The sequence below is a fragment of the Salvelinus sp. IW2-2015 genome, linkage group LG23 (assembly GCF_002910315.2).
Source record: "Salvelinus sp. IW2-2015 linkage group LG23, ASM291031v2, whole genome shotgun sequence".
NCBI classification, from domain to species: domain Eukaryota; kingdom Metazoa; phylum Chordata; class Actinopteri; order Salmoniformes; family Salmonidae; genus Salvelinus; species Salvelinus sp. IW2-2015.
This window is the reverse complement of record NC_036863.1, coordinates 40466869-40482171: the sequence shown is the minus strand read 5'-3', so window position 1 is coordinate 40482171 and position 15303 is coordinate 40466869. Positions and strand designations below refer to the sequence as shown.

The following is a 15303-nucleotide window of genomic DNA, read 5'->3' as shown; positions in this document are numbered from 1 at the left end:
AACAGCTGGTGCACAATCTCTAATATAAAGGAAGTCTCAAGTTTTTGCTTGCCTGAGTAAGAATACCTCATGATAAGCTGCAGACTATACTATYTACCAAGATAGTTTTCATCTATATTTTTCATAACTGTCTGTCTATTTACCACCACAAACTGATGCTGGCACTAAGACCGCACTCTACGAGCTGTACAGGACCATAARCAAACAAGAAAATGCACATTGAGAGGCTGCGTTATTCGTGGCCTGTGATTTTAATGCAGGGAAACTGAAATCTGTTTTACCTCATTTTTACCAGCATGTTAGCTGTGCAACTACAGTTGACAAAACTCTGGATCACCTTTACTCCACACACAGAAACACATACAAGGCCGTCCATTTGGCAAATCAGACCCTAACTCTATCCTCCAGTTTCCTGCTTACAAGCAAAAACTCAAACAAGAAGTACCAGTGACACGCTCAATACAGAAGTGGTCCGATGAAGCGGATGCTAAGCTACCGGACTGTTTCACTTACACAGACTGGAATATGATCCGGGATTCATCCGATAACATTGAGGAGTTTACCACATCAGTCACCGGCTTCATTAATAAGTGCATCGATGACATTGTCCCCAAAGTGACCGTACGTACATACCCCAACCAGAAGCCATTGATTACAGGCAACATCCGCACTGAGCTAAAGGCTAGAGCTGCCGCTTTCAAGGAGCGACTTCCGACGTGCCCTCAAACAGGCAAAGCATCAATATAGGACTAAGATTGAATCCTGCTACACCGGCTTTGACGCCCAATGGATATGTCAGGTCTTGCAAACTATCACAGCTTACAAAGGGAAACAGCCCTGGGATGCCAAGCGACGCAAGCCTACAAGATTAACAAAATGCCTTCTATGCTCGCTTCGAGGCAAGCAACCCTGAACCATGCTGGAGATCACCAGCTGATCCAGAAAGACTGTGTGATCTTGCTCACCATAGCCAATGTGAATAAGACCTTTAAACGGGTTAACATTCACAAGGCCATGGGGCGAGATGGAATACCAGGACGCATACCTTAGAGGTAACTGACAAGTGTCTTCACTGACATTTTCAACCTATCCTTCACCTGGTCTGTAAAACCAACTTGTTTCAAGCAGACTACGGGAGTCCCCGTGCCCAAGAATGCCAAGGTAACCTGCCTAAATGACTATTGCCCCACAGCACTCACAACTATAGCCATGAAATGCTTTGAACCACTGGTCATGGCTCACATCAACACCAACACCATAATCCCAGACACCCTGGACCCACTCCAATTCGCATACAGCCCCAACAGATCCACAGTGTGGAGTACAAATCTATATTGTACCCCACACTGCCCTCACCCACCTGGACAAAATGAATACCTATTTAAGAATGCTGTTCATTGACTACAAATCAACATTTAACACCGTAGTCCCCTCCAAGCTCATCACCAAGCTCAGGACCTTGGGACTGAAAACCTTCCTGTATAGCCATGTTATTTTTACTTGTCATTGTTATTCTTTATTCACTGTGTATTTATTCCTCCTGTCATTATAACATTTTTTGGTTATCTTTACCTCTGTATTGTTGAAAAAGGACCCGTAAGTAAGCATTTCACTGTTAGTCTACACCTGTTGTTTTACGAAGCATGTAACAAATAACGTTTGATTTGATCCCGGACGCGTAGAAAGCTGTTCCCCATTCCCACTTCGGCCAATCAGATCACGCCTCTCGGTTCCTACTCCCTGCTTACAAGCAGCAACTCAAGAGGGAGCCACCAACACAGAGAATAGAGAGGCGCTGGACAGAGGCAGACTCAAATCTGCAGGACTGTTATGAGAACATTGACTGGAATTGTTTTCAAAGATTCATATGCCTAGGACTCATTGATCAACATTGAGGAATATACATAGTCAATAACTGGCTTCTTTAGAAAATGCATTGATTATGTTGTACCCACAATAACAATCCGGACCAACCAAAACCAAAAACCCTGGATGAATGGAGAAATCAGTGCTGCGAGCCCATAGTACAGCATTCAAAGTCAGCAGAAAGAACCTCGATGACTCGGTGGCGCGTGGCGCGTGACGCGTACAAGGCAAGCAGGTACGAGCTCCGCAAATCCATTGGGGACACAAAAAGGCAATACAAACTCAAACTTCTTCAACAACTCAGACTCCTGACGGGACACATGTGGCAAGGACTACAGACTATCATGGACTACAAAGGCAAATCCAGCAGTGTTGTGCCCACTTAAGCACATTCTATGCTCTCTTTGAGGCAGACAATACCAAGCCATCCAGGAAGGCGCTCGCTGCTCCGGACGACCAGGTGTTTTCGCTCTCTGAGGCCGACGTGAGGAAAACTCTAAAAATAGTTTATACTCAAAAAGCTGCCAGCCCAGATGGCATCCCTGGCCGCGTGCTGACCAACTGGCAAGCGTCTTCTCGGACATCTTCAACCTGTCCCTGTCCCAGGCTGTAGTCCCCACTTGCTTCAAGGAGACCACCATCGTCCCAGTGCCCAAGAAAACCAAGGTGGCATGCCCAAATGACTATCGCACCGTTACATTCCCCACGGTCATCATGAAGTGCTTTGAGGCACATTGGACCCACTCCAATTTGCCTACCACTCCAACAGATCCACGGAAGATGCCATTTCCATCGCTATTCATACGGTTCTAACACATCTGGACAAGAGGGACACCTACAGTATGTGAGTGCTGATCATTGACTACACTTCAGCATTCAACACTATTGTTCCCTCCAAGCTCGACACCAAGCTCAGAGCCCTGGGTCTAGACACCACCCTCTGCAACTGGATCCTGGACTTCCTGACGGGAAGACCACAGGCTGTGAGGATTGGCAACAACGCCCCCTCCACATTGAATCGTAACACAGGGGCCCCCCAGGGGTGTGTCCTCACTCCCTGTTCACCCACAACTGCATGGCTTTGCATGACACCAACTCCATCATCAAGTTTGCTGACAACACCATGGTTGTAGGCCTGATAACAACAATGACGAGTCAGCCTATAGAGAGGAGGCAAGTGAACTGGCATTGTGGTGCCAGGACAACAACCTCACCCTCAACGTTAGCAAAACAAAGTTGATTGTTGATTGTTTACTCCAGGAAGCAGAGAAGGAAACACACCGACGGGACTGCAGGAGAGAGAGTCAGCAGTTTTAAGTTCCTTGGAGTCCACATCACCAAGGACTTGACATGGACCAACAACCCCACCACTCTTGTCAAGAGGGGGCAACAGTGCCTCTACTTCCTAAAGTGTCTGGAGAAATTTGGCATGCCACCTTGGCACTGTTAATTYATCAACAAAAATAGAGTATTCATCAAACACCTATTTTTCAGTGGAAATCGACGAGACTATAACCCAGCTTACACATAACGTTCTGAGAACCATATGTTGGTGAGAGCGTAGTTGTCCTATGGTTATTTTGCATACATCCTTCCCACAACTTTCTGGGAATGGTGCAGGATAGTTGCTTGGCTTTGGACTATTCTCATTACATTCAAGGAACTTGACAAAAAAAAATCTTGGTATTTCAATACTTCAACAGAACGTTTCCTAAAAGTTCAAACCTTCAAATAACCATCATTTTTGTTTTTGTTTTTCATTTTACCTTTCAGGAAACTTAAGGCTTTGTTCCCAGAACCAATGGGAAACCCAAAACCTAAAAAAAAACACAACTTCCAAGGAACCTAATGTGCTATCTGGGAACTAACTGAATAGACCCAGAAAGGTCAGTTACCTGAAACGAGACGAGACAAAATTATCTCTGTGACTAAATTCTGACTAAGTGTACTGGACAGTAGTGATAAGCAGAATTAATATTAGCAGCACATGTGCGCAGCACAGTTTTGTTCAGGAGTGGGAAGGACGCGCCACATACCACACACAGCCTACATCAGCTGGTGAGCTGCGGGGGAACAAACGATGAGTGTAGGCAGACAGGCACACAGGCTTCGCTCCGGCTCCACCTCCTAGCTATAGGTAATAACTTGGGGGGCGGGGCATTCACTAGGATGCAAAGTTTTGGAACGTTCAGATAGAAATATGCTATGTAGAACCAACATTCCTCTCTGACATGTTGAATAAGAAATAACATTGGTTCTATTCATAGTATTTCCATCTGCAATGTTGAAGATTATTTTGCAACTGAACGTGGCCCTGGTACCATTTCCAGTAGCCTATATGCAAACATTTGATGGTACAGAAAGAAAGGAAAAGGGATCCCCAAAAAAATGTATTGACTAAATTCCTCTTGCCATTACACTATATCTGGGGCTAGAGCGTTGGACTAGTAACCGAAAGGTTGCAAGTTCAAATCCCCGAGCTGACAAGGTACAAATCTGTCGTTCTACCCCTGAACAGGCAGTTAACCCACTGTTCCTAGGCCGTCATTGAAAATAAGAATTTGTTCTTAACTGACTTGCCTAGTTAAATAAAGGTAAAATAAAATAAATAAATATCTGACTGGGTAAATAACTTTATTTTGAGTTGATGTGGACCCAGTGACTCAGACTTGAGCACTTGGACAAGGACTCGAACACTGGGACTCGGACTTCAGCCATAGGGTTGGTCGACTCGTGACTCGACCATTGGTGACTCGGACTTGAACTCGAGCAAAGGTGACTTGGGACTCGATTCGCAACCAAGGTTTAGTGACTTGACGACATCATTGGGCGAAACAGTCATTAACTCCAGTTCAAAGTCATCAGCTCCCAGTCTACTTTTGGACATCAATGTGGCTACAGCATCTGTGTAATGTTGATAACAATGGCAAGGACATAACCAAGTGATAGAGGTGCAACCCATTCTAATTTTCCAATACTTTGCAGCACCGTCTGGTGTTTGTGCTACTCTCTCTCTCTGTGTGAATAAAGTTGAAGTTGGAAGTTTACATACACTTTTATTTATTTTAATTTTATTTTTTTACATACTTTCAAACTCGTTTTTCAACCACTCCACAAATGTCTTGTTAACAAACTATAGTTTTGGCAAGTCGGTTAGGACATCTACTTTGTGCACGACACAAGTAATTTTCCCAATAATTGTTTACAGACAGATTATTTAACTTACAATTCACTGTATCACAATTCCAGTGGGTCAGARGTTTACATACACTAAGTTGACTGTGCCTTTAAACAGCTTGGAAAATTCCAGAAAATTATGTCATGGCTTTAGAAGCTTCTGATAGGCTAATTGACATCATTTTAGTCAATTGGAGGTGTACCTGTGGATGTATTTCAAGGCCTAGCTCCAAACTCAGTGCCTCTTTGCTTGACATCATGGGAAAATCAAAAGAAATCAGCCAAGATCTCAGAGAAAAGAATTGTAGACCACAAGTCAGGATCATCCTTGGGAGCAATTTCCCACACCTGAAGGTACCACGTTCATCTGTACAAACAATAGTACGCAAGTATAAACACCATGGGACCACGCAGCCGTCATACCGCTCAGGAAGGAGACGCGTTCTGTCTCCTAGAGATGAACGTACTTTGGTGGTCAAAAAGTGCAAAACAATCCCAGAACAACAGCAAATGACCTTGTGAAGATGCTGGAGGAAACAGGWACAAAAGTATCTATATCCACAGTAAAACGAGTCCTATATCGACATAACCTGAAACGCCGCTCAGCAAGGAAGAAGCCACTGCTCCAAAACTGCCACAAAAAAGCCAGACTACGGTTTGCAACTGCACATGGGGACAAAGATCGTACTTTTTTGGAGAAATGTCCTCTGGTCTGATGAAACAAAATACAACTGTTTGGCCATAATGACCATCGTTATGTTTGGAGGAAAAAGGGGGAGGCTTGCAAGCCGAAGAACACCATCCCAACCGTGAGGCACGGGGGTGGCAGCATCATGTTGTGGGGGTGCTTTACTGCAGGAGGGACTGGTCCACTTCACAAAATAGATGGCATCATGAGGAAGCAAAATTATGTGGATATATTGAAGCAACATCTCAAGACATCAGTCAGGAAGTTAAAGCTTGGTCGCAAATGGGTCTTCCAATTGGACAATGACCCCGTGCATACTTGTGTCAAAATGGCTTAAGGACAACAGTTGTGTCAAAATGGCTAAAGGACAACAAAGTCAAGTTATTGGAGTGGCCATCACAAAGCCCTGACCTMAATCCTATAGAAAATGTGTGGGCAGAACTGAAAAAGTGTGTGCGAGCAAGGAGACCTACAAACCTGACTCAGTTACACCAGCTCTGTCAGGAGGAAGAGGCAAAAATTCACCCAACTTATTGTGGGAAGCTTGTGGAAGGCTCCCCGAAACGTTTGACCCAAGTTAAACAATTTAAAGGCAGTGCCACCAAATACTAATTGAGTGTATGTACACTTCTGACCCACTGGGAATGTGATGAAAGAAATAAAAGCTGAAATAAATCATTCTCTCTACTATTATTCTGACATTTCACATTCTTAAAATCAAATCAAGTTTATTTTATATAGCCCTTCGTACATCAGCTAATATCTCGAAGTGCTGTACAGAAACCCAGCCTAAAACCCCAAACAGCAAGCAATGCAGGTGTAGAAGCAAAATAAAGTGGTGATCCTAACTGACCTAAGACAAGGTATTTTTACTTGGATTAAATGTTAGGAATTGTGAAAAACTGAGTTTAAATGTATTTGGCTAAGGTGTATGTAAACATCCGACTTCAACTGTATATTGATAAAAGTCACGTTGTCCGAGAGATTTATATGGTTATCAAAACGTCACGCCAGGGTAAGCCTACACAAAACACAGCCCTTATTTTAAGTGTTTTTAAAATCCCCTATGGTAAAAACAAATGGTGTAAAAATGACTCCGACCATGGCCGATTAATTAGGGCCGATTTGAAGTTTTCATACCAATCGGTAATCTGCATTTTTGGACACCGATTATGGCCAATTACATTGCACTTCACGAGCAGACTGCGTGGCAGGCTGACACCTGTTACGCGAGAGCAGCAAGGAGCCAAGGTAAGTTGCTAGCTAGCATTAGACTTATCTTATAAAAAACAATCAATCTTAACATAATCACTAGTTAACTACACATGGTTGATGATATTACTAGTTTAACTAGCTTGTCCTGCATTGCAAATAATCAATGCGGTGCCTGTTAATTTATCATCGAATCACAACCTACTTCGCGAAACGGGTGATGATTTAACAAGCGCATTCGCGAAAAAAGCACTGTCGTTGCACCAATGTACCTAACTATAAACATCAATGCCTTTCTTAAAATCAATACACAAGTATATATTTTTTTAAACCTGCATATTTAGTGAAAAGAAATTCATGTTAGCAGGCAATATTAACTAGGGAAATTGTGTCACTTCTCTTGCGTTCTGTGCAGCAGTTTGGGCCACCTGGCTTGTTGCGAACTGTGTGAAGACCATTTCTTCCTAACAAAGACAGTAATTAATTTGCCAGAATTGTACATAATTATGACATAACATTGAAGGTTGTGCAATGTAACAGCAATATTTAGTCTTATGGATACCACCCATTCGATAAAATACGGAACGGTTCCATATTTCACTGAAAGAATAAACGTTTTGTTTTCTAAATGATAGTTTCCAGATTTGACCATATTAATGACTTAAGGCTCGTATTTCTGTGTGTTTATAAATACTATACAATACTATGGTGCCTATAAGAACATCCAATAGTCAAAGGCATATGAAATACAAATGGTATAGAGAGAAATAGTCCTTTAATTCCAATAATAACTACAACCTAAAACTTCTTAACTGGGAATATTGAAGACTCATGTTAAAAGGAACCACCAGCTTTCATATGTTCTGAGCAAGGAACTTTTGGACAGCTTTTTTTACATGGCACATATTGCACTTTTACTTTCTTCTCCAACACTGTGTTTTTGCATTATTTAAACCAAATTGAACATGTTTCATTATTTATTTGAGACTAAATTAATTTTTATTTATGTATTATATTAAGTTAAAATAAAAGTGTTCGTTCAGTATTGTTGTAATTGTCATTATTACAAATATATATATAAAAATCGGCATATAGTAAGCCCCAAATATCTAGGGTGTGAGTTGAGTTATTTTGTTTCAAATAGAATATCCAAGTCAAGTAATTAAATCTGAAGGTGCCACATACACAAAGGTAGATCATTTGTTTCGTTATTTTGACCTGAATCATAAGTATGATGAAATATGAATGAATCTTGAAATCATTGATAATCAATTCCCTTTTACAGGCAAAAGTCAAGACGGCAAGGGATGACCTCATTCACTTATTCATACTGACAAACAAAATTGGAAGGATGAAGATAAAGGGACGGGGATAAGAGGAAGGGTAACAGGATGATAGCAGAAATAATCTCTCCTTTTCTTTGTGTTCTTTAGAACAGTCTTAAAAAGAGAAGGACATATGCATTGATTAGTCAGATGGAAGGAAACATGAAAATAAATGTAATCTACTGGGATGTGTGGAAGTTTGTCTTGTGCTCTTGTAAGTATTTAATAAGACCGGTCAAGACATACCCTTGATAGTGCAGGGGACGAGGGGTGCATCTTGTGGGGAACAAATTTGATGAACACAGCCAAATACTGGTACAAAGTCACAAGAACACACACATGCTCACCTAGGCCAAAGATGTGATGTGCACAATTATATACATGCAATGAGGGCAAAATGTATCTAAGAAAACAGACACACAAACACATACAAATGCAAGACACACACACGGCTTACACACAATGGCACACAGACAGACACACCCACTCTGGGCTACCCTCCCAACCATGGATAGAGCTCTGTGCCATCTGCTCCTGGAGACCAACAGTGTGTTCCAAATCAAGGTTATCAACAAAACACACACATGCAAATGTTCCCTCTACCGACTGACTCCCTGACTGTACTGTATGTCTTTGCCTCTCCACTGGGAAGTCACTTTCAAACATCTGCGTTTACATCATGTCAACATTACCGCCAGCTGCGGCCCAGTTTGTGACTTAGTGGTCTCCCAGAAGTTGTTGATGACACTTTTTAAAGGTGACATCATTTCTTGTATCAATCTCCAGAGATAAGTGCATATTGTACATGGCTCCTGGTAGCAGTGAAGTAATCGTATCGGTGTGTATGTGTGCCCCACAAAACCAAGATTTGACATGCCCTGTCTGCGATAGACAAAGGCGTTTATGGATTCGATTTTACAGTTACAAAGGAGCTCATAGATTACTGTTTAACACAAAAATGAAAACAAAGGAAGTCGTCATTGGATACAATGGACTAGCATAAGCAGCAACAGCAGCACCAGTGTGTGTTCCTGATTTATTCTGTAACAGGTTTGACTTGTAGGTACATTGACAACGCACACTTACAGTATGTTGTTGTGGTGTTATTCTGACCGTGTACTGTCTGAGGTGGTAGAGAGGTGTGGCCGAGTACTGATAGTACTACTAGATTATGCATGTCCCTTGCCATATCATTTGTAGGTACCAGACAGGGATAGAAATGGGCATCACAGGGAACCTGACAGGATTAACTCTACATTGCAGATGACGGGTCTGGACCATTCTGAAGAATGGTCAGCCTCAGGAGCAAAATGGCTGTCTGTCAATCTCTGATCCATTAAAAGAATTGTAAAGACGATCGAGTGCTCCAGTGTCATTACATTGAGTCCAAGTCTTCAAAGTGACCTAAGGTTCTTTCTACTAATTGTAGTCCTTGCTATGTGGACACCTTCTTGCCACTTTATTAGTTGCTGGGCAGAGGCACACAGTTATTCCTTTTTTGTTTGGTCTGGTGACTCACATTTTGTTTTGGAGGGATTCTAAGTTTGATGCAAGCATACCTCTAACTTTATTATATTGATGTCAGAAGTAGGAGGGTGACTGATGAACAGCTCAATGAACAATGACAACTACATTGTTCATCGTTCAAGACAATCATTCAAAGAGAAACGTCCTGAACAAACACAGCAATTTAAATACACTGATTTAAATATGTGAATGTTGAGGAATATGAAATAAAATTGTATTTGTCACATGTGCCCGAATACAACAGGTGTAGTAGACCTTACAGTGAAATGCTTACTTACAAGCCCCAAACCAACAATGCAGTTTAAAGAAAATACTTTTAAAAAGTAAGAAATAAGAATAACAAATAATTAAAGAGCAGCAGTAAATAACAATAGCGGGGCTATATACAGGGGGTACCGGTACAAAGTCAATGTGCGGGGGCACCGGTGTCGGAATATATAGGAATATAGGAATAAGGTGGAATCATATTACACAGGCTCCGACACCCGCCGAATGTGACAGGGGCTACAGTCCATTACGGATTACAAAGGAAGACCCAGCCGTGATCTGCCCAACCATGCCTCTCTACCAGATAAATGCAATGCATTTTATGCACACTTTGACAATAACAACATCATGCCGGGTGTGAGGGCCGCCACCGACCCAGAAGATTGGGTGATCTCGCTCTCCGAGGCCGATRTGAGTAAAGTCTTTAATAAAATAAATACCGCGGGGCCCGATTGGTATTCCAGGGCGTTTTCTCAGAGCATACACAGAACAGCTGGAAGGTATATTCACAGTCATCTTCAACCTCTCCTTGTATCAGTCTGTAATCCCCACATGTTTTAAGATGACCACCATCATTCCTGTCCCCAAGAACTCTAAGGCTTCATGCAACAATGGCTACCCTCCTGTAGCACTCACATCTGTAATCATGAAGGTCTTTGAGAGGCTGGTTATAGCACACATCAACTCCATCATCCCAGACATCCTAGATCCACTCCAATTTGCATACCATCCCTACAGATCCATAGACGCAATCTCATTTGCACTCCACACAGCCCTCACCGTTCCAGATAAAAGGAATACCTATTTTAGAATGCTGTTCATTGACTACAGCTCAGCATTATCACCTCCAAGCTCGTCAACAAGCGGAGGACCCTGGGACTGAACACCTAACTCTGCAAATGGATCCTGGACTCCCTGAYGGGCTGTCTCCAGATGGTGAAGGTAGGCAACATCACCTCCGCCACGCTACCCTGAACACGGGGGCCCCACAGGGGTGTGTGCTTAGTCCCCTCCTGTACTCCCTTTTCACCCACGACTCCAACACCATCATCAAGTTTGCTGACGTCACGACGGTGGTGAGCCTGATCACTGGCGACAATGAGACAGCTTAAAGGAAGGAGGTCAGTGACCTGGCAGTGTGGGGCCGGMGCAACAACCTCTCCCTCAACGTCAGTAAGACCAAGGAGCTGATTGTGGACTACAAAAAACAGGGGGGCAAGCACGCCCCCCTCCACATCGACGGGGCTGCAGTGGAGCGGGTMGACAGCTTCAAATCAATAAGAACTTAAAATGGTCCACACACACTCACTCAGTCGTGTAGAAGATGCAACAGCACCTCTTCCCCCTCAGGAGGTTGAAAAGGTTTGTCATGGCCCCTCAAATCCTCAAAAAGTTMTTCAGCTGTACCATTGAGATCATCTTGACTGGCTGCATCACAGCTTATGGCAATAGCACCACTCTCGATCACATGGTGATACAGAGGGTGGTGCGGACAGCCCAGTACATCACTGGGGCCGAGCTCCCTACCATCCAAGATCTCTATATCAGCCTGTGTGAAAGGAAGGCCTGGAAAATTATTAGACTCCAACCACCCAAGCCATAGACTGTGCTCTCTGCTTCCGCATGGCAAGTGGTACCGGTGAATCAAGTCTGACACCAACAGGCTCCAACAACATGCCTTTCATGGCAGAATGCATTAAATTTGATAGCAGCCTTCTGGTTCACACCTTTGTGATAATTTGTCTTGGATGAGCGGTCAGTGGTTTTTCCAATGACATCACAATTAACTAGGGTAAGAGCATGATGAGCTCTATCTGTATCAGTAAAAAAGAATGGCCAGGAAAACAAGTCATAAAAGCAGATTAAAGCTGTAAAAGGACCAGGCAGAACACTTTTTCCACTAGTCGTGTAAGTATAAGAGCAGGACAAGACCTTCAAAATGATGTCATCGAGCTATGGTCTTAACTGAATCGATATCCATAGATCATACTGTCTCATGTTCTCGCATGCCTTTGGGAGTTGATTTAAGATCTTCAATTTTAGTCACAAAATCTTGGTATGAAAGATTACAACACATTTTATAGAACCAGCAATTAAATATATAGCTCCGTTGTCAGCTATAGCAAGAGAGGACACATACATGAGTGTCCTGTGCTAAATGAATATGCTAAATGAAAATGACCTCAGTAGAGAATTCATTTTGGATAGGGATCATGAATCCAATTCTACATTCAACACTGCATGCAATTCTTAACTTTGTGTGAATTGCAATTTCATGAAAACACATGAAACACTATCCATATTGATCCTAATGAGTGCTTTGATTAAAAACATTTTTAAAAACGGGAGTTTCCTGCCTAAAATAGAGAATTGAGCTGAAGTGAGAGTTTTGATGTCGCTTTAAAACTAATAATAGRCCTAGCCTACTGTAAATTATTAATATTGTCTAATTATAAAGGATTGTCAATATTCTATTTGTCATAGAATTGTTATAAAAGTCAACTAAAACCATTGTAGCCTGTTTAACTTTTTGTCTCATCCAGTGAGTGCTTTCTGARCCAATGACCTGCTATATTTAGWAATAGAAGCACGCTATTAGGAWCCCTGGAGATGCCTTAGAAAAAAATAACTCCCCAGACCGACTGTCCATAGGTTGAACCCTTTTTGGAAAGTGACAGAGAACTAGAAAATTTGATAACGGCTTTTACAGCATTACAGTTTGGAGAGACTGGATTTTCTAAACAAGGGGGAACATTTAGTGCAAAATGCGCCGGGTAATATTTCATCACTTTAGAATTGACTACATGATAAATAAACAATATTATAGTGACTAACGAATTTCGCTTACCATGACTGAGGACATTCAGAAGTATTCCAAGGACAATCATCATGCACGGCATCAGGTAAGAGAGGTCGGGGAGTTGGGGACTTCGGAGGCACTTTGTCCTCGCGCTCATTGACCCGCATGCAACATCCAGCCACACCGCGTATGTCCCAGGATCGACTGAGTGAATAAGCCAAGCCGATTATCGCAAATTTGTGACAATTCCCAAACGTGGACTCGCAGGGATGCAACGTTTGCAGTTATCGCGTTTTTTTCAAAGAGAGGACTTGCAGTAAAATAAATTACATTTATATTATAATTAGACGAGTGGTCAAGAATAGGTTACCCCAAATACCGTGCATCACACACTGCAAGCGTTCCGCGGTCTTTTCAGAAAAATGTCCCTCCGAAGTTTCCTAAAAGCTTAAGCGACACAGAGGCTGAATTTGTTTAGAATAATTCTCAATTGCACTTATGTCGCCTTGCGTCGTCGGTCCTCAATTGCGCTTGCAAGACTTGAAAATAGAATAGTCAGACTGCATGGTGCAGCTCAAACACAGAGCCGTGTTGTGATTGGCCCCCGAGTAGCCTAATACACATTCAGAAAAAGTCGGTGAATAAAATAACCATACTCCACAGTGATGCTGCGCGCCTCTGTGTGTGTGTGCGTTTACTTTGTGTGTGTTTGTGTGTGTGTGTGTGTGTGTGTGTGTGTTTACTTAAAAGAGCGCTACATATTTCGTTTACAACTGTAATTACACTAGAGGAAAACAGATGTACACATATCTACACCCGCAATAACATCTGCTAAATATGTGTATGCGACCAATCCCATTTTATTTGATATACCTCCATTTTTGAGAGGATAGAGTATGCTACATATGTCCTTCAGTATGATGAGCTGGAGTGACTACATTTTTTATTTCATCCGAACGTAGGTCTCAGTTGTGCATGCATATTCTGTACAGTACTTTTGGGGAAAATATTTAAAATATGATAGGTCAGAAATCAGCGTCTGAAAATCTAATTGGCAGAAAATACATGATTACCACATTAAATGTAGGCCTATACCTCACACATACAGTGGGGCAAAAAAGTATTTAGTCAGCCACCAAATTGTGCAAGTTCTCCCACTTAAAAAGATGAGAGAGGCCTGTAATTTTCAACTATGACACTTCAACTATGACAGACAAAATGAGAAAAGAAAATCCAGAAAATCACATTGTAGGATTTTTAATGAATTTATTTGCAAATTATGGTGGAAAATAAGTATTTGGTCAATAACAAAAGTTTATCTCAATGCTTTGTTATATACCCTTTGTTGGCAATGACAGAGGTCAAACGTTTTCTGTAGGTCTTCACAAGGTTTTCACACACTGTTGCTGGTATTTTGGCCCATTCCTCCATGCAGATCTCCTCTAGAGCAGTGATGTTTTGGGGCTGTTGCTGGGCATCACGGACTTTCAACTCCCTCCAAAGATTTTCTATGGGGTTGAGATCTGGAGACTGGCTAGGCCACTCCAGGACCTTGAAATGCTTCTTACGAAGCCACTCCTTCGTTGCCCGGGCGGTGTGTTTTGGGATCATTGTCATGCTGAAAGACCCAGCCACGTTTCATCTTCAATGCCCATGCTGATGGTAGGCTTTGTTACTTTGGTCCCAGCTCTCTGCAGGTCATTCACTAGGTCCCCCCCGTGTGGTTCTGGGATTTTTGCTCACCGTTCTTGTGATCATTTTGACCCCACDGGGTGAGATCTTGCRTGGAGCCCCAGATCGAGGGAGATTATCAGTGGTCTTGTATGTCTTCCATTTCCTAATAATTGCTCCCACAGTTGATTTCTTCAAACCAAGCTGCTTACCTATTGCAGATTCAGTCTTCCCAGCCTGGTGCAGGTCTACAATTTTGTTTCTGSTGTCCTTTGACAGCTCTTTGGTCTTGGYCATAGTGGAGTTTGGAGTGTGACTGTTTGAGGTTGTGGACAGGTGTCTTTTATACTGATAACAAGTTCAAACAGGTGCCATTAATACAGGTAACGAGTGGAGGACAGAGGAGCCTCTTAAAGAAGAAGTTACAGGTCTGTGAGAGCCAGAAATCTTGCTTGTTTGTAGGTGACCAAATACTTATTTTCCACCATAATTTGCAAATAAATTCATWAAAAATCCTACAATGTGATTTTCTGGAWWWTTTTTYCTCATTTTGTCTGTCATAGTTGAAGTGTACCTATGATGAAAATTACAGGCCTCTCTCATCTTTTTAAGTGGGAGAACTTGCACAATTGGTGGCTGACTAAATACTTTTTTGCCCCACTGTACATCACCTCTACATAGTGTCATAAACTTACTGATGAACTCGATTCTAATACACCTCAAATACTTCCAGCCTGAGCAACAGCAGCATTATCCCACCACTGCCACCA

General features: G+C 42.3%; 1 protein-coding gene across 1 annotated transcript in view; it reads right to left on the bottom strand.

Annotated features, from left to right (window-relative positions):
• LOC111950924 (GDNF family receptor alpha-4-like) overlaps nucleotides 1-13495 on the bottom strand; it is a 50139-nt gene extending 36644 nt beyond the window's left edge. The window contains exon 1 of the mRNA XM_023968864.1: nucleotides 12911-13495. Within this exon, the coding sequence (XP_023824632.1) occupies nucleotides 12911-13019 (109 nt within the window). The 5' untranslated portion in view covers nucleotides 13020-13495. The remainder of the gene's footprint in view (nucleotides 1-12910) is intronic.
• Nucleotides 13496-15303: the final 1808 nt, after the last annotated feature.